The 21,526-nt window shown below is 38.4% G+C and overlaps 1 protein-coding gene across 3 annotated transcripts in view; it reads left to right on the top strand.

Annotated features, from left to right (window-relative positions):
• Positions 1-589: 589 nt before the first annotated feature.
• LOC149796572 (tyrosine-protein phosphatase Lar-like) overlaps positions 590-21,526 on the top strand; it is a 94,279-nt gene continuing 73,342 nt past the window's right edge. For all 3 annotated transcript variants that reach the window (XM_089961272.1, XM_089961273.1, XM_089961271.1), the window contains exon 1: positions 590-678. In XM_089961272.1, the coding sequence (XP_089817398.1) occupies positions 612-678 (67 nt within the window). In that variant the 5' untranslated portion in view covers positions 590-611. The remainder of the gene's footprint in view (positions 679-21,526) is intronic.

Here is a 21,526-nt window from a genome sequence, read left to right as displayed (position 1 = left end):
ACTACTCAACAAGACCACATTGTTTTGGTAAATTAAGTTTGTGCAAACTGTATATTAAATTCCTGTTTCTCTGAAAGTGACAGGAGTTACTGGTACTGAGTTGCACAACCGGAATTTCGCCTTATTCAGTTTTATCAACATTAGTTTCTTTGTAAAGTAGCCAGATGCTATTTACGAATTTGATCCAGTCATATAGGATACGATGTCGTCTGCTATGTTTTATTATTGTCAAAGATTGATTTTATGTCATGGAGAGCATTCATTGTTATTATGCTCATTGTTAATTATCACGTTGGAATTTGTAAGTATAATTACATGGGTAAACATTAACATAAGTAGAAAATATTGGCAGGCAAAACGTTTTGGTACAACAGTTACTCAGATACCTGTAAGTTCTCTTACACATGAAGATGGTCAAATTTCACATATGATCCCTATGCTAGAACTACATTCAATGTCTCCAGCTATTTAGGTATACAATGTGTAGCTGGATAGTGTAGCGATTCAGTTTTATCAAAAGTAGTTCTTTGTTAACTTAGCCAAGTGTTGTTTAAGAGTTTTATCCAGTCAAACAGGATACAGTGTCGTCTGCGGTGATATTATTGTCAAGGATGAATATTATATCGTGGACAACATCCATTATATTTGCTCTCATTATTCATTTCCACGTCGGACGTTGTAAGTATAATTGCATGGATGAACTTTACAATAATTATTATAATAATCTTTGATATTATGTTTGAGATATATACATGTTTTTTTCGAGAATTAAATATATTTTGGACACTATTTTATAGAATGCTGGTACGTTCCTCTTCTTTAACGCAGTAGATTTTTAATTATAAGAAGTGTCAATCATTCACGCATCAGTCTTTCAATAGTGCATACCTTCAATACTGCATATTTTCTTCAAGAATAATACAGATTACATATATGTTGCTAGTAAATCTAAAGGGTAATGCTAACATGATAATATTAAGTATCAAAATAGTGTAAAAAATAAACAGATAAATAAATATATTTGTGTCTAGTGTATGGAATATTGCGCGCACTACAGATTGTTAGGAAAATATACGAGGGAAACAGAGGCAAATCGAGGAAAACTATTCAGTTGTTCAAAAGTAGCAATGCGATACAGCGCATATTTAATAACTCCTCTGCAGTAACTTAAATCTATACAATTGATTGAGAATTTACCTCTCTGGCCAATTTGGCTCTTAGTCTTACAGAAAAGAAGAGCGTGTGATATATGTATGATTTTGTTTTTGTGAAAAATGATAAGTGGTTAATCGGAACCTCTGTATACAAGGGATTACAAAAACATTTTGCTGCTACACTTACAAGAAGGAAATGAAAGGAAATTGAAGTATAATTTACGTCATAGTATATGTAAAGTCGACTGCCATCTTATTATGAGTAGAACTTTTCCATCTTGTAATGAGTAGAAATTTTGGACTACTGCATATACTGTCTTTGTGGTTTTACGGCGGGGAACAAGCATCGAATTAATACGCTACAGTTGTCTATTCTGAGGACGATGAGTGGTTATAGAAAACGTGAGTCGCAAAATTGTATGAGTACATTGAAGTTTCATGTAACACTAATATATATGCACTTAAAAGTCCTTATTCTATACTATATATATATATTCGGTGTATTTGTTTGTGTGAGTACCATATAATTGTCTCATGTGTTTCACACGGTTACAGGATAGCTCCTTATTCAGCTTTACAGCCTAAAGTGAAACCCTAGTATTATGACGAGAAAGAGAGGGAAATGGAATTATATATATTATTATTCCAAAAACGCATATATTGTCAGAATCGTCGAACTTTCTAGTTCATTTAAGTGGTAGAGTATTGAATTGCACATCTTGAATATAGATAAATTTACACATCACAATATTTTGACTTTAAGAATTAAAATGTTAGACAATTAAGAGCTCATTCGGAAAGTCTCTATTTGGAATGAATTTTGACAGTTGCGTGTCAAAATAATGCAGATTTTAGATATGTTATATAAACGATAATGCTAACTGTAAATTAAAACACAACCGTTTGCTGAGTTTTTGCTTAAATAATATTTTGTACAAATTTGATGGATAAGGATAATGTAATTCTGCACTGAAGACCCTCTGTCCTTTCACTAAGGGACATCACTCGTAGCAATCATAAATATAACTACATTTCATCACAACCAGTTCTCAGCAGGTAATCTTTTCCAAACGCCCCGATAAACCAGGTAAGATTTAGGTCGCACTAATTCTGTCATGCCGTCATGACATCAATACCCGATAGGAATCTCGTCTCGTGGATAGCATTAATTATTTTTATGTTGATTGCTCATTGCCCAGCAGAGTTTGTAACAATAATTACATTTATTTTATTATAGAAACCCTACACGGTGAACGCAAAAGGTACTCTTGTTGAAATTTCACGGACATATTTTCCTGGCCAGTAGGCCTCGCCCTATTTTAACAGTTATATGATTGTTAGTAAGCGAAAAGGATCTCTTTCACAGCCCGTAAAGTGTTACGGATTCGCTCATGCATGTTGAAACGGACAATATAGGGTCATGTTGTATATTAAGTGTGTATTATGCTTTGGGCCATGTTGTACTAATTTCTCGTTAGTCAAGACTACACATACCAGGATATATGATGCATGAATCAGTCAAGTGGTGATTCCTGTTTGTGTCAAGTTTAAAGACCCAGTAGCAGCGGGGGGGGGGGGGCGAATCCGACATTTTGTCCAAACGTCATTTGGCTTAATTAATACTTTCTGCAGTCAGCGCCTGGTAAAAAAAAAACGACGTCGTCGTTGTCATCGTCGAGAGGCCAAATCGACAATTGTCCGGACGTCATTTGGTTTAATTAATACCTTCTGCGCGCCGATCCCCAGCGTCGTCAGGGTCCGGTAAACACATCGACGACCGCGTCGATGTCATCACCCCCCCTGCTGCTAAGTGGTTATTTACAATGAAAATTAGTTACAACTAACCGAATATTTGATCAAGTCCGATACGATATCGTGTCCGAGGATCATGTAAATTTATCGTTACAAATCCATGTGGGGTCGACTGAGCATGACCAAAAAAGTTTCGAAAACCATTAAAGTCCATGTCACCGCCGCACCATGTCTGCCAAATATTTCGTAGCGTGTGTGTATCAACGCCGTTGAATACAGCAAGAATATTACAGTTGTCTCTGATTACTTTTGGAATCTGAGTGTATCGTTGAGTGACATATATCACGTCAGTGTTTTTATGCCTGCCTCTGGAAAATATCCTAGCTGGGTTTTTTTGATTGTCTAACATAACATCATCGTACACGACTAGATTGTTAACGTCGCCATCAATATCATCAATACCTGGTGCATCATTGATATCTGTAATAAACTCAATAACATTTTTTTTAGCGATCGCTGATGCATTCTCGTTGAAATCTTTCAACACCTCGTAGCATCGTTGATCATCTACGCTAGGGGCGATTAAATACAACTTATCCCACTTCATCCATCTCATTATTAAATTGAGTAACAATTGCGTCTTGCCGGATCCAGATGGTCCGATGATAATCATCCGGATCGAGTTTGGTAACGCTGCAACATGCTTAACTGGTTCTCTTGTTTTAGTCGCTGAAAAGTCAATTATATTCATGTCTCTATACATAAATTATGGATCTATATTGTGTAAAGTGTAGAGTGCGTACTGGCACAAATGATATGACAACCGTTACAACAAGAAATAACAGATCGGCGCTTACTGGCAAGTGTGTACAATGCGGTACAAAGAAATTTAGATTTATTTCTATTAAACCCGGGGATGTTTTAAAAAAAAGCGAGGAGGTGATATTGCAGCCAAGTTATCAAAACTCCCCGGAACCCCGTGGGCAAAGTATCCAGGAGAAAAACACCTCCCAGGATATAGCTACTGTGGCCCCGGAACACGATTAGATATCAGACTCGATGATCAAAATCAGCCCAAACCCGGTGAGTATCCAATAAATGCTATCGATAAGGCGTGTCATGCTCATGATGTTGCTTACAAAAGTAGCGATCTGCAACAGCGTCATATCGCGGACGTAAAATTAATTCACGCGTTAAATGCTATTCCCGATAAATCCGTCAAAGAAAAATTGGCCTCATGGTTGGTAAAATCGGCTATGAAAGGTAAATTAATGGTGGGCGCTGGTAATTAATAACAACATGGAATCCATCTATTATTCTCCGAGAGGATACTGGAAGGGGAAGGCCGCAATTGGTAAGCTTGCAAGCGCTGCAAAAGTAACAAAGGCCACTGCGGCTAATTGGTTATCCAAACAGGCTATATGGCAAATCTATCTACCACCGCCTAAACAAATCAACTTCTCGCGCTTTGATGTCAGCGTACCTAATGAAGTTCATCAGGCTGATATACTATTTTTGCCGCATGACAACGGTTACAAATACGCGCTAACCGTAGTTGATGTTGCGAGTCGATACAAACAAGCGGAGCCGTTAAAAACAAAGTCAGCAACTGAAGTAGCCGCTGCGTTTGAAAGAATTTATCAAAGAGGCCCTCTGCGCTGGCCAAATCTATTACAAGTTGATCCCGGTAGTGAATTTCGCGGCGCTGTTCTATCAACGCTGAAACATCATAGCGTCGCGATACGACGAGGTCATACTGCGCTACATCGTGATCAGGCAATTGTTGAACGATTCAATCGGACTCTTGCTGAACGGTTATTTGGATATCAATACGCGAAGGAATTCATCCAAGAAAAACGATCTCGTGAATGGGTCAAAATGTTGCCAGGTGTAATTGCAGCGTTAAATAACGAGATTACCCGAGCAATCAACATGAAGCCCAGCGACGCGATTAAATACGAGTATATACCCGGAAAATCAAAAATAAATAGCGTTTCCAAGCCGATTCTCGGCAATGTCACCGTGAGATATCTGTATGAACCAGGAGAGCTTGAAGGCGGTAAAAAAAGAGCTACTGATCCTATCTGGAGTGTTACCACACATAACATATCAACGATAACACGATCAACTGGTAGACCACCGATCTACAGACTGGATTCAACTGCTCCTCAGCGCGGATTTACACGCGAGCAACTACAAGTGATACCTGACGATACTCAATTACCCCCGCGTGGTCTTAACTAGCGCCGTTGCGTCTATTGCACTCAAGACAGGTCAACCTCACATTGTTTTTAACATGACCGAGACTGTTATCGATTCTGTCCACGGTAAATTGGCGAGCGTCTTTATCCAAATAACGCCAGCGCATTACACAATTACAACTTGCGCAGTGATTATTCTGTTGTTGTCGTAACGCAATTATTAATTCGGCATCAATATCAAAACGCCGCTGTTTTTTTTTATCCTGTTGGCGGTAACCCGAGAGTTTTCTATCAATGACGCTTGCATCGATGACTCCGTCAGTGACCCCGTCACCGGCTTCCTCACTGGCTTCGTCAATAACAATTCTTCGAAGCTGATTTATCCTTCGTACTCTGGACACTGCAAGATAGACTAGATTTGACCATTCGATGCGATTATCAACCATCCAAACAATTGTGTCCGTGATGGTTAGTCCCTGCGAGGAATGTATTGTTGTTGCGTATCCTAGCGTCCACGGGGATTTATCAGCACGTAGCGCGTCCTCGACGACGCTGATATCAACGAGCACAATATCATTCAGCACGAGAATTTGTTTTTTTGTCCCCGACGCTGTCAGGCCTGGAATTTCAACTTCAATGTTCTGTCGCCGTGTATCCGCGGGTCTATAACATAACGGCACTGGACGCGTTGGAAACTTTTCCTTATGCAACGCAAACAACTTCCGCTGAAGTGTGTCCCTGACTATCTTTCTACTCGCTACAATCAAATCGTTTGGTCTCCATGTTTCCCAGAATTCATTTAACGGCGTTTCCGGAATCACCTCGCGGATTATTTCACATTGAATTCTATCCGGCTGTAATCTGATTAATTTTTTAACCCCGCGCAGTTGTTCATCAAGTGCCCGGTAATCAGTATCGGTTTCTTCATAATAGTCCACGAACCCGCTCAACCAATCATGTGGACCCTCGCCGACAAATGGTGGTGGTTGGCCATGGTCGCCACACATGATCACCGCTGTATTCGCGCGCAGCAACCAATCAAGAAACATTTGTAAAACGTCTAACGAAACAGTACATATCTCATCCCAGATGATAACTTCAGGAATAAATTTTTCACCCATTCGATCAGGAGTCCACTTGCCACCGCTGTATCGAAAAAAGCTGTGATAAGTAACGGCGTCAACATTTCGTTGTTTTATCTCTCGCGCTAGTCTATGGGTCGGTGTAAGCACGATTATACTTGCCCGCGTTCGAAATAATTCAATTGCCCGAGTCGTCTTTCCTGACCCGCCACAGCCGCTTAAATAAACCGTCTTGTGTCTACAAATTGGATCAGAACACGATGGTGCATTAGACCATTCTGACAATTTATCACCGCGTAGGTAATTGTTCTCAACGGTGACATCTGCTGACGGGGAATAATCGCGTCGTATTTCATTTTTAATTCTCCATGTACCCCAACTCTCGTTCGGACTAGTAAACTCGGCTACGTTTTCCTTATACGCTACGTCAACATAAAACGAATCAACGGCTACTCTAACCGCGGTGTCGGGGAATCTATTTATCATCGAGAATAAATTGATAGCGGCGTAACCCAGCATAGACGCCCTCAAATGCGGGTATGCCGGGCTGTCTCCGTCGCTGTAGGTAACAACTGTACCCAACCTTGTTCCATTGGACAAGAAAGCTGTTTCGCAGTTCACGTATCTATTTTTCGCCACTGCGTCCTTGATTACGAAATCATATTCTGCGTCATCTATAATCAGCCGTGAGCAATATCGTTTGTAATCGCAGTTTTTTCCACCTTGTGTGAACTTACCGATTATTCTTCTACCGAGATCTTTTGCCTCGCGGTTTCGTTGGTTGAATATCCTCCTGGACCAATCGATGATATATTCCTCGTCGGCATCGATGTGTTTTTTGGACTCGTCAATTATGCTATCTAGACGCTCCGGTTCTGGTAACCAGACTTCAGTCTGCGCTCGGTATGATATAATCGCGTCACTGACAATCAACGATACAAGCATGCTACAATCAATCATATACCGTAGCAGCGCTAATGGCAACCACTTCTTTTCAGCCATGTGTCTACCGATCCAAATATAGCAACAGCGATGAAGTCCTGCCGCGAACTCAAATGATACTATGCGAGCGAATCCGGTTAAATCAAAATCAGGCAGTGGTCCATTAATAGCAACACGAGTCATTTCATGTCTGGGGTGTCCAAATCGTTTGAAATACTCAGCGGCGGATCCATACCCGAGAAAACTCGCTGGATAACAGGCAACCATATCAACGGAAATCATAGCGTCGCGGTTGTATTCAGTGTTCCATAGTCCACCGTGATAGTATTCCAAACAACTGGATTGTACATCCGGTAGAAATTCCTTGCGTGTTGGACTCCACGCATTTTTCCTCGCTGCAACATGAGCCGCAACCGATGGAATCGTAAAACAATTTGTTAGCAGTTGTTCATCATGCTCTTCAAATTCTATGGCGGTTTTTTTCATCCTGTTGTGAAACGCTTCAGTGCGATATAATTCGCCGTTTGGTCTTACAAACTGATCAAAGGTATCAGCGCTGCGAAGTAACCACACTGATACAGGGTCGTTTTTACACAAATAAGCGATAGCATCAAATAGTTTCCTCTCCGCGAGAAACCCGTTCTCTTCCAGGAATTCCCCCGGGATATACTTTACCGTTCTATCCCGTGGAAACACTGTGATCGCGGGCGTCCACGCGTGTTCGTTATGATCAATAATTTTGATTGGGGATCCATTTGATTTGTACTTCGATTCGTATAATACTTCACCGGTTATCGTTGTAACGGTTATTGGAAATCTCAACGACGTTTCTAATCTCGCTATGTCGCTGATGGTTGCTCCACGCTCGCGCACTGTCTCCTCCCACCGGTTGATTTTGCTACGTCGTAAATCAGTCAACTTGTTTCCTCGACACGCATTTGTAAAATGGTCTGTTACTCGTTCTGCTACACAATTTATCCCCGTTGACTGTTTCATCGGCGCTAGTTTTCCGATATCAGGTTTCTTATTTAACGGGTATATTCCATAAACAACTGCTGTTTCAGGATACGCTCGTTCATAGTATGGTCTGTCAATTCCGGTTAACAACCCCGGCTTGGAGTCGCGGCTAACAATGACTGTTTTCTTTTCGCTGAGAACTGGTTCAAATTTATCACGTATGATCCAATCACCTGATTCCACCCGGACAATGAATTTTACTCTGAAGAAATACCTTTTACCGTCAAGTTGTGATATTATCGTTGCTGCGCGGTTGTCGTTCATGGTAGCATCAACAACGCCATCAATTCGAAATGTTGACCAACTATGAGATGCACCATCACGCTTGAATTCATCGATACAATCGCGTATTTTACTCAACAGGGTTCTATCGTTTATTAACGCTTTTGGTGTGTCCTTGAGGACTCTATCGAAATTGAACTTAATATTTTTCCGGGGCTTAATTGCTGCTAATCTCTCGAACTCATCCATATAATTAAAACAAGTATTTAAATGAAAGAATATAGTATAATGAATCACTGCAAATGGTTGATGATTGGGTCGACAACCCCGTGCAATAAATCATGTAGAGGTGAATTCTGCGGGTACCATTTACAAAGCGTTCGTAATGGTTCTCTTGGTCCCCTCCCGTGCTTGGTTTGCCACGTCGGTGTAAGAGGAAAATCGCAGTTGTGTATTAATTGTGGCGGAAAGCGATACAGGGAACTAAAACGCTATTATGACAAGCGAATTAAAAACGCCGTCATTGACCCCACCGCTGACTTCGTCATCAAAACCCCCCAAGACTATGTTGAAAGATTTATAATTAAACCAAATAATAAATTAGACAAATAGTATTATTATACAAATGGACCAAGAATTTCAGCCGCATCCTGTGCTCGTCAATTACGAGTCATCTCGCGACGGCATTGTTAGAAACCGCAAACTGAAGAAGCCGGTTGGTACCGTAAGTAATCAGGGGTATCTGGTGTTTGGTGCCGGAAAGAAGAAGTACCATGTTCATAGGGCGGTATTTGAGGTATTCAACGGATTAATCGAAAATGGACTTGTGATTGATCATATTAATAATAATAAGACTGATAATTCTCTTATAAACTTGCAAGCTGTCTCGCAGAGTCAAAATACCAAAAAAGGCCAAACCGGTAAATACCCAAAGAAAGCAAAACCCGTAAAGTCATTTGATACAACAACTCACGAGGAAAAAATATTTCAGTCGATGAATGAAGCCAGTAGATACTTTGACATTTGTATCGCCTCAATACGAAAAGTAGCAGAACGAGTATATCAAACAGCAATCTCAAAAAAGACCGGGCATAGAATTCGATTTTCATATGTAGATACGAAGTCACCGGCGCCTATGGCGCTGACGAAGTCGCCATGACAATAAATTGTCCATTCCGGAAGAAAACGAATTATTAAACACCTTCGGAAGTGATACGCGGGGTTTCATTTTTTTTTATTTAAAAACAAGATGTTTTATAGGAATAATGAATATCGAAGACATCAATAATATATTAGCCGAGATTTCAAAATTAAAAAATCAAGGAATTGAATTATCTGATGGTCTCGACAGTGAAAAAATATTATCCGATTATGAAATTATTAACGAGCAATCAAAACGGGGACGTTTTACCCTGGCCCGCGAGTACTTTTTTGTAAAACGATTACAACATACGATTAATGAAAACTTGTACCACAATGACGCAAATGCATTCATTGGACTATTTACTGCCGTTGAAATAATACGAAAAAAACTCGGACGTGTTTATGAACGACGCCGGGAGATTTCTAGCAAGATCAAAAACATTAGAAGGATTATAGACGAAAACTCCGGCGAGAAATTAGAAATTGCTTCGCAATTGCAATAATGGTAGGCGAATCACTTACTACTCGGCTAGCCAGAGAGCGGCTAGCGGCGCTTAAAAAGTTCATACCGTTACGAGACAGGGTCCGAGAGCAACTTCAAACGCGGCAGCAACTACAAACCGATTTTACTGTTGGAAGCGAACAACTCTTTGCCCCGGTAACTAAAGCGACCAAAGATGTTACGGCGGCAACTGTACCCGTCCTCGATGCGCTTGAAAAGATAGCGGCTCAGACCGAACAAACAAAAAGGTCTTTAGAAACACTCCCTGCAAAAATAGCGGCTGCTGCAACACGGAGGCCACCACCACTCGCTATAACCGAACCACAAGAACCTTATGTTACAATGGCCGACGAGGAAGAACTAGGCGCCACCGCAAGAGAACCAGAAGAAGAAATACCAGAAGAAGAAATACCGGAAGAAGAAATACCAGAAGAAGAAAAAGAGAGGAGTATACCCCGTAATGTACTTAAGAAGAGCACAAGGGATCAAATTAGAGGCTTCAGCAAGGAGGGGGAAGAATTAATTGATTTTACTGTCTCCAATTTTGCTAAGAGCATACGAGATAAGGAGCATATCAATGGCGGTTACGAGAAAAATATAAAGTCGTTAAAGGATTGGACAAGAATGGTGCATTTAGCGAGGATACACAGGGACGAAATACCACGTGGTGGTGGTCCCGATTACGACGCATTCCACAAGAAAGTTGAAAAAAGGGTAAAACAAAAAAAAGGAAAAGGATACTCTGTTGGCAAAGAATCCTACGGCGTTAGCAATCAATCTAGTATGTGATGTTATCGAAGGGAGTTACCAGGTGGATACCAAGCAATCAAATCAGGCTCAACAGGGATATATCCTTTATTCATTTTCACCAACAGCCCCTCCGGGATTTTTAATCGTTGAGAGTCCGATTAATCCGGTCTATATGCGATGCCATGATCGGTTTTTAACGAGAATTAATTTTAGAATTACCGATCAGTCAAATAACCTAATTGATCTACAAGAGGAGGAGTTAGTGATCACTCTGTTTGTAAGATCATAGCAGCAGGGGGGGCAATGACATCGACGCGGTCGTCGATGTGCTTACCGGACGCTGACCACGCTGGGGATCGACGCGCAGAAGGTATTAATTAAACCAAATGACGTCCGGACGATCCCCTCGACGACGACGTCTTTTTTTTTTTTACCAGGCGCTGACGACACCGGATCCGCTGAGTGCAGAAAGTACTAATTAAGCCAAATGACGTTTGGACAAAATGTCGGATTCGCCCCCCCCTGCTGCTCCAGTACACTCAGAACAATGAATATGTGATAGATATAAAGATTTTTGAAAGGAGAGATGGTCGTCAGCCCTATATGAATCCTTTTTGAATTTGCCATCAACTTATTTATATTTTTCCTTTTCGTTTCATCCCGTCTTGTTCTTTTTCGCAACAGTTGCTGGTGAATTTGCATGTATATTTGATAACACGATAATGAAGAACTTCTAATCACTTACAAGACCAATCTCCTCCCTAGAATCATTCTGACACATAGGTTGCTTTCACATATCACTACTTGATTTTTTTGTTTGTTTTTTAATGTCAAGATTTCAAACAAGCTGAGGAATTCATGGACCCCCTTACATTAATTTTAATCTGTCTTTAATGAAAATTGATTAAAATAACACTATTCGTTCAAATTTTAAAAAAAGAACTAAGAAAATGCAGCTTTTTTGTTTGGATTAAAACAGTTAAATAAGAATTCTATTAATCATATTCTCAGAAAATTTAAATATTTTATTTAAGTCAGAATATTTAAATGAATATTTCGCTATTACTTCTCAGTGGCATGGACACAAATTTAAAAAAGAAGTAAAATAAAAATTTGTTGAAAATTAAAAGCCAAAGAGTAATAAGAGGTCGCCATCTTTAACGTCAAGGTTTGTCATACAGTTTCGCAAAATGCGCACCACAATATCAAAAGCTTGTGGCCCTATAGGCAGTACACACACACACACACATATTGGCGTGACGGGTTGTTATGCCGCCACTGTGGTAGGTGTGTTATGTTTGGGGAGGGGTTCTCCCAATATTCTATTTAAACTATTATAGAAGTCCCACCCAGGCTCTATTTTGGTTGGAAGTTAACGTAGTGAACGATATATGTAAAGCTCCTAGCCTCCAGCCAGCATTGCCGACGGTTTAGTTATTGAATATACAAAAAGTGAAATTCAACGAATAACAGTTTAATGACAATTCAATAGTCATATGCTTAAAATTTCCCATGTACTCTCCTTCTGCTCGACCTTGTGATAGCCTATTGCATCATTTGATTAGTAATATAATATAGCCTTCCACTTATCCTTGTATTCTACTGATCTGTGTATTCTCCTATTCTTTCAAATCATTCCTCTCTTCCTCCCGACCTTTTACATATTCCTGTTCCTGATCGACGTCTCTATGCTCCTCCTTCTCTAATTTCTCATCCTCGGATGCTTTTTCACCTCCTCCTTAACTCTCTCCACCGACTAGACTTGTGGACTCCGTCAACTCTGCTAGACTGACTTCCGTCTTCTCCCCTCTAAGAGACTCGGGACTTAACCGAGCCGGAAGTTTTGTCCCCCAAAAGGCTTCCTGTGAAAACACAAGGACTGTACAATATTCTCGTTAGCCCTTTTACCTCACAATACACTCAGCCTATAATCAGATAACGGCTATTAAATAACTTCTGTCACTCATTCATTCACATCGAAATAGGGGGCCCCGTGTGGCCGAGTGGTTTAAATCGCTCTCCGTTACGGATCACTGCCATCGCACCTCTCTCTGTGTGGGTTCGAGTCTAGGATTCGGCCAATGTGGGTATGTGAGAAAGCTTGCCAGTAGCTTCTCCTCATAGCAGTCAGTTGCATCTCTGTACATTACAACTCATACAAAGAACACAAATATTCAGTTAGCCATGCTCTGATATATCCATATAACCATATTAACTAATCTTACACACTTCAACCATTTTCCGAATCCACAATTCAAGCATGTGTAAATTCTTACATATCACATTAATAAATGGACTAGTTTACTGCGAAGTAACCTAATAGCGAATTAGTAAATTAATTCTGACCACAAGCTAACAATCTACATAACTCTCTATATAATACTCAAGCTTATTTATCAAATACGCATGAATATTAAACACTACTAAGCTAGTATTACGTATTAAACGATCCTATTAATTAAGTATACATGCTACACATAAGTACAATTACAATACCATAATATTCTTCAAAAATTGAGCATATAATCTACTGACCTTTACGAATCATTGTCTTTCCTTAGAATCTCATCTCTAAGTTTTACCTCCAAATTACGAGTGGCTTCCTCGGAGTAACCGTATATTACTCAGCAAACTTCCTAGGCCAGACTAAATTTTCGCTTGCTTTTTAGAAGTTTTAATTCGGATCGAATATATATCTGTCTGACATGACGTGTGCTGCTTTCAGTATCTTAGCCGTGCGATTATTTTGTTGTACTTCGTTCATTTTTATCCGTCAGGATGACATTTCATTTTTATCCGTCAGGATGACACTCGTGATGTATGAGTCATTCGTATTTCTAGATTGCTTCGATTACGTTCGCATGACATCTTATGTTCAGTAAAATCAGTGTATATTTGTTTTTACAATTTTGTCACTCGGCTCTTATAATAACCCACACTCACAATCCCGTCCCACCACCCGAGTCTTTTGACGCCTAGGTTGCCTCATGCGTTCACATATAGAACTTTCATATTATGCCGAAATTTGAAATACTCGATGCTATTTATTCAACTGGACGAAGATTTATTTCAATTTGCACTTTATGTCGTCTACTTTATTTACTAGGGACTCCGGGTGGCCTAGTGGTTTAAAACAGCCGCCTTTACCGATCTACGCCATCTTAGTTATTTCTGCGTAGCTTCTAGTCTAGGGCTCAGCCAGTGTGGGTATCTGAGAAAACACCAAGTAGCTTCCCGTGAGTTGTTGTTTCTTACCGTTGTTGTCCCTGGTTCTTCCTCCATCAGATATAGAGGCCACCGTGTATATCCTATATTGCGCTGAGAAATGGCGTTAAACCCCCACCCCCGCCAAAAAGCAAAACAAAATCAACAAAGAACAACCAATTATTTACTAAGGATGTTAATCAGATACCCACAGTTTACTCATCGAGTTAATGGGGATAGGATGAATAAGGCTTTGCTGTCTTCAAGTTTCTCAATACAAGAGTGCGTCTTATTTACGGAAGTTATTGAGGGATGTCCCTTCAAACAAACACAGGCAACGCCTGGCTTCAATGGTCCCATCTCGATTTCAATTATGACATTTTCTCTATAGTCAGTATTACATGTATCTTCCTAACACACTGGGATGAATGAGATCTTAGGGGTGGTAATTTACTTACTAAGACGGGCTGAGCTATAAGGGATTTTAGCGTAGTTAATGAGATATTTGGGCTGAATTTGCTTAATGATTTGCCATTATATATTAGGTGTTTTAATTTACTTACTAAGATTGAATGAGCTGTTACGGGTTTTAATCTACATACTGAGCTATACTGAGCTATTAGAATTTTAAATATTCTTTTGAAAATGACTGATATATTTTAATCTGATTATTGAGATAGACTGAGATATTAGGGCTTATTCTAATTATTGCGATGAGACGGATATATTTTAATCTTTATTTGAGATAGACTGAGATATTAGGGCTGTAATCTAATTGTTGAGATTGACTGAGATTTTTTAATCTGATTATTGAGATGGGCTGATATATTTTAATCTGATTATTGAGATAGACGGAGAGATTATGGCTTTAACCTAATTGTTGAGATGGACTAAGATATTTTAATCTTATTATTGAGATTTACTGAGATAATAGGGTGTTATTCTAATTATTGAGATGGACTGATATATTTTAATCTTATTTTTGGGATAGATTGAGATATTATGGATTTGTTCTAATTAATGAAATGAACTGAGATATTTTAATCTCATTATTGAAATAGACTGAGATATAGGACTTGATTCTAATTATTGCGATTATTATTGCACATCTTTTCAGACACACATCAACACTTGTTAATTGGGCAAAGCCCGTGTCGGATTATTCTTTCCAAAATCCCGAAGGGTTTAAATTTCAGCACACAATTTCAAAATTTATTTTTCTCTATGTTGTCATCCTTTGTGTGTGTGTGTGTGTGTGTGTGTGTGTGTGTGATTTGGATTTTTAACGTAGCTTTAAAAAAAGTCAGTCATATCGCTACGATGTCTGCAGTTAAGCAGTTTATAGTGCTGCATAGCACTGGGGCATCATGCCGCAGACGTGTAGCATGATGTCCCACCCAGTCACATTATCCTGAAACCATGCCGACCAGTCCTAACACTAACCTCTTAATGCTGAGTGCTAAGCGAGGCAGCTGTTAGTACCATTTTTATGTCTTTGGTATGACACGGCCGGGGATGGAACCCACAACCTCCCGCATGCGAGGCGGACGCTCTAACCACTAAGCCACCAGAGCGGTCGTCACCCTTTGTTTTCCAAATGATATGTGGTTTATTTAGACACATATTGTTCTTTGGTCAAATATAATTGTATAAACTGTCATATACTTTTGTAAAGAAAGGGGATACCAATATATCCTTTATGGTAGGCTCTTTGCGTTTATTTATTAAACGTTTGAGAAAAATCTATAAAGGATCTAGATCATATTGTGTCAGAACCAGATGTACTCCATCATAGAATAACCAACATACATTGATTTATCACCCTTTGATAAATATCTAGGTAGTTTAAGTACTCCATCGTAGAATAAGTAACACACATTGATGTATCACCCTTAGATAAATATCAATGTGGTCTAAGTACACCATCATAGAATAACCAACACACACTGATTTATCACCCTTATATCAATATCTAGGTGGTCTAAGTACCCCATCATAGAATAACCAACACACATTGATTTTTCACCCTTAGGTCAATATCTATGTGGTCCAGTTACTATAGTGTGCTGGGTGTTTAAGAAATTTATTAGTGCTATCTTGTATAGGGCATGTATAAACAGGCATGAACCGGCTGAACGTTTCAGAAAGTTCTCGTATCGAGGTACGAATATACCGTTTTAAAACTTTCTGTTTCAACCCTTTCTCATATCAGGGTATGATTATATGATTAAGGCTTTCCGTGACAAGACTTTCTCTCATCGGGGTACGAGTAAATTTAAACCGTTTTGTAAAATGATTTTCTGTTTTAAGACTTTCTCTCATCGGAGTACGAGTATCTTTACATGTAAGACTTCCTGTTTTAATACTTTCAAAAATACCGGTAAGAGGATGTTTAATCTGATTGCAAACTGGGTGACGCACAGATCTATAGTTTTCACGTCTATTTCTAAATTCTTTTTGTATGATGTCCAGGTAAAGGTAAAGCTGGAACATAAACTTTACGTAATGTGTAATGAAATCTCTAGTAGGTATGCTTTTGTATACGCTGAACGCTACTTCATGTGTCAAAATGTACTGATAAACTAATTTGTGGAATTTTGTTTGAAATGTTCGCAGGTAAATACACGTGCAACTTACTTTTTAAACATATCGGGGTTAGATTTATCCGTCTATGATAATTACTTTGGCAAAATACTCTAAAATCTCTTTGGAACGTAGATACATAGAACTGCATTGTATACGCTGAAATTCCATGTACAGCTGGCTGACCTATCAAACTATCGATAAATGGTATATTGTCCTTGGTGCGTACTACTGTGGTCAAAATTAAATCATAGGGTTCACATACATGTTTGTATTAAGTCCTGAAATTTGAAATTACCAGAGGCAGAAGGTATATCAAGTTAGAAGATACACATAGGGAGTTTTCCATTCAGGGTTTCTGACCTTTTCCACCCCGTTTTAATGATAAGTAGATATGCATTTGAATAATATTACACTTCTTCTTCGGTTATTATTGTTGATATCAGTCAGTTAGGGTTCAATACACCGTCGCTCAATTTTACTAGTTTCTATTTAAAGCTACTTATGTCTGCCGCTTCTTCGCGTTTTGAGCGAGCTCCATGTTTTTGATAGCGAATACGCCATGACTTCCCACACCAACACAACAGACCAGACATCTAAAACGATGTGTGAATATAAGAGGAACCTCACACTAGCACTGTTAATGCATTCTTTTGTTCTTTTTTCATATATATGCAGAGCAGTTCTATAGACACAGTTGAAACTATGGTCTTGAAACTTAATGTTTGCGTTGACTGTTGTCACTTACATTTGAACCCGTAAAAGGTAAATTGTGGTGTTACGGTATATTTCCCTTGCTTGAGTAGCTGTGCTGAGTTTTTTCATCTTGTTCTGGGGAAGCCGGTAAGAAATACCATTCAAAAACAGAAACCCAATGGTTCATTCTATGCCGATATGTTAACTATTTCATCAATAATAAGTGTGAAAGGGGAGAAGATATCTAATTTGGATTAATTTCGTCGATAGGAAACAATGATACATGTGTAGTATGCAATTTCACTCGCGTCCTCACCTGTCTTTCCTTTGTAACATTATTATTATTGTTTATTATTCTGTTTGACAGTTACTTTGTGGTAAAATATACGCAGTCTATTACGTGTCAAAATACAAAGTATCAGAGTTTTTGTATATATGATATGTGGTCAAATATAAGTTAAAAATTTGGTGCCACAGTTTAAAACTGTAAAGTGAATTAAAATGCATTCCATTATTGGACATTTAAGACTGTTTCCATAAAAAAATATTTGCATTCTCCGCTTGTAGTAATGTACACGCGTAGAAAATATCTATCTGCAGGCAAAACATTTTGGCACACCAGGATCTCAGATATTTGTAAATTTCCGTATGAATGAAGATGGTCAAATTTCACATACGATCATTTGGTTAGAACTACATTCAATGTCTCAAATTATTTAGGGTTACAGGGGACATATATAAATATGGAGGGTAGTACAGTAATAAAACTGAATCGCTTTGTGGTTAAACCACAGGGCCAGAAGCTGGTGGTTGATTAAGTTTGTATAAACTGTATACTAAATTCCTTGTTCACTGGAAGTGAATGGAGATACTTATACTGAGTTGCACAATCGGAATTTCCCCTTAATTAGTTGTATCAACAGTATTTTTTTTTTGTAACTTAGCCAGATGCTATTTACGAGTTTGATCCAGTCCAACAGAATACGATGTCGTCTGCTGTGATTTTAATATTGTCAATGATGAAAGTTTGTCATGGAGAGCATTCATTGTTACTATGCTTATTGCTCATTGTCACGTGACTAGTTGTAAGCATAATTACATGGGCGAAATTTATCAGAAACATTGATAGTAGGTCTTACATATATGCATCTTGTAGTTTCAGAATTATATATATTTAGGATGATATTACATAGGCTGCTGGCTCGTTCCTCCTCTCTCATGCAGTAGGGTTATTAATTAAAATGAGTGTCAGTCATTCACGTATCGATCTTTCAATACTGTATGCTCTCTTTCAATGATAAAAAAGCGTACTACACGCTGGTACAAGAACAAAATGAGCAATGCTAAGATATGATAGTGTTAAGTACAATAATAGTATCAGAAATTAAAAACACAAGTAAATATCTTTCTTTCCAGTGTATGGAATATTTAGTACACTGCTGATTTTAAAGACATATTATGCCATTAAAAGAGCACCAAGGCGAGGAGGTGTGTGTGTGATTGTGTGTGTGTGTGTGCGTGTGTGATTTGGATTTTTAAAAATGTAGATTTAACTATGTTTTTTAACGTAGATTTAACTTGTTTTCAATCATATGGCTATGATGTAAGGAGTGTTGTAGTTTATTGTGATGCATAACACTATGGTATGTAGCATTATGTCGCACCGAGTTAGATTATTCTGACACCAGGCCGACCTGTCCTAGCACTAGCCCCTTAATGATGAGCATCAAGTGAGGCCGCTGCTAGTACCAATGTTATAAAATCATTGGCATTACTCGGCCTTGGATCGGACCCGCAACCGCTTGCATCCGAGGCGGACGCTCTAACCACTAGGCCACCGGAGCTGTCCAAGGCGAGGTAGACTATTCACGTCTTTTTATTAGCAATGCGATGCGTATGTGTAATAACTCAAATGTAGTAACTTGAATATGCATAATTGAAAGAAAATGCAAGTGTCTGGTCAGTTTGTCTTACAGAAGAGTGGAGAGTACGATATATATAAGATTGCGTTTTAAAACGTATTAAGCTCTGATTCGGAACGTCTATATACAAGTTATTACAAAGTCATTTTTCTGCTGCACTTACAAGTAGAAATGGAAATTGAATGATTTACATCATAGGACATCATGTACATGTTATGTCGATACGACAACACTGAACACTGTAAAATAGTAACACCTTCACATTTATGCTTGTCCCTTTTGTCATGCGTTACTGTAAAGGTTACTTTTATTGTTATTAATAAAGTCAAAGGTCCTACATTTTGTGAGCAGGAAAAAGGCATAATTAAAAAAATTAAATAAATGCCAGAAAGATATTCACTCATAAAGCAACTTAAGGTCTCTCCAACTTTGATAACACACCTTTCAAAAGATTTGTATGCGAGACAAACACATACGCACACGATGTCGAGCTATTTGATATGATGCTATAAAACTACACACGGCATGGCGAATTTTATACTATCTGTAACTTTTGTAAATTTTCAGATCATCGTCATCAGAGGTAGCTAAAATATCAAATTAGTTTTTAATATTTTATATGAAACTAATTAGGAACTTTTAGCTCAATTAAATGATGCTGACCAGAAAATTTACCAAGCTACAGATAGGATAAAATTCGCTATGTTGTGTGGGATAAACTCTAACTGAAAACACTGTTCCAAACACTCAGACAATACACGTGACTGACAACAAAACTCCAAACTATCTCAAGAGCATCCGCAAAAGCTGGCAACAACCAGAAATATGCAATGTCAGGCGTGCGTTCTTTAAACTTTGTCAAACACCCCCAATTGAATCAAACGTTGTAAACAAATGAAAATTCTTGCACTTACCAATCCGAATGGTTTATTCGTCTGTCCACACGCTATTCAACATGAAGTTTCCCATGAAACATATCATTGTAATAGTAATAGCAAAATTTTTCATATTTCCAGGATAGAAAATATACATTTTCAAGAATATCATGCATTATAAATCTCCTCACAGTCATTGCAAACTTCGTTGGAGCTCTGTACCTTATTGTACCGCTGTCTACCATAAAACGGTTTCCAAATTAGAACCCATAAAAGTTAAACTTTACCCAGTAATATATATTAATTGCTTATTGTTATTTTCATGTGACATATAATGTTAAATGTGATAATACAGTAATAATTTGAAATGATGTTATGTTTCTTTTTTCTCCTGCTTAGAACTTGTGTACTTAGAGTCGACTAGGCATCCCACTGCCCACATTAACATATTCGTATTAATGCGCGTTTAAACAAATTAAAGTACGTGGTTCAAGACGTTCATGATACAACACTTGCAATACGTACCAATTATAAGTTATTTCTTCTTCTAGACTGTTTGTTTGTTTTCTAAGAGCAGCATATATAGTTACATTCTATTAGATAATTATTCAGATTTTCAGAAAAGCGTACAAAACCTGATGACCTTTATAAAAAGTCAGAGGCAATAACAGTACCTAATAAATACTCTGTTTTGAATCTGTTGATTATATTACAAAAGTGTAGGCTGCTTTAATTGATATGGAAGAAAACTGGGCGAGAAATACTATATATTGGTGTTTGTGCCAAGACAAGGAAATCCCAGGTGCGGGGTTACATTTTTCGTCTCCCCCTCGGCTATATCACCGTTAATGGAATTTTGTTGTCTCGGTGCAGACCTCAACATGGATTCAGCATAAGTATTTTGAGCAGTTTATGTTCTTTCATTATTCTATAAAGGTTACGTGACTTTTATTTATATGTTCGATTTATCTTCCTACAGCAACATTGGAAATGGTTTATTGTTGCGATCATGTGACTCTTTGACTTCTGATATTATTGACGTGTAGGTTGCCATATTTGTGTATTTATGTGACTAGGAATGCAAATGGTGAGTTCCAGGTCAAATTTAATCAACACTGTCGTTTCACATCGTCTGGCAGTGGGTTAAAGGCATATCTAATGTTATAGTAACAATTGCTGAGAAATAAATTATATTCCTATCGATTTTATACAGGTATGTCTCTATGAAAGGTCATGCAGGTTTGCAAGTCCCTCTAGTAAGAAACTAATCTATGTCGACACCAATGAACTGGCTGTACCCTCTTGTGCCTACTAAATAAGTTCGGATTTCGAGGTTGAGATCAAAGCGCGGATGTGTGTTTTAGTCACATGTGTTACAAGTATTTATTGCACACGTTTGGTAATAAAATACATATACACAGTTCAGATATTTAACATCCGAAACTAAAACTAAAACCTAGTGCAGGAGCCATTTTCTCCAC

This window comes from Sinohyriopsis cumingii, chromosome 6, assembly GCF_028554795.1.
Source record: "Sinohyriopsis cumingii isolate HCF-2022 chromosome 6, ASM2855479v2, whole genome shotgun sequence".
NCBI lineage: Eukaryota > Metazoa > Mollusca > Bivalvia > Unionida > Unionidae > Sinohyriopsis > Sinohyriopsis cumingii.
This window is presented reverse-complemented; position numbering and strand designations above follow the sequence as displayed.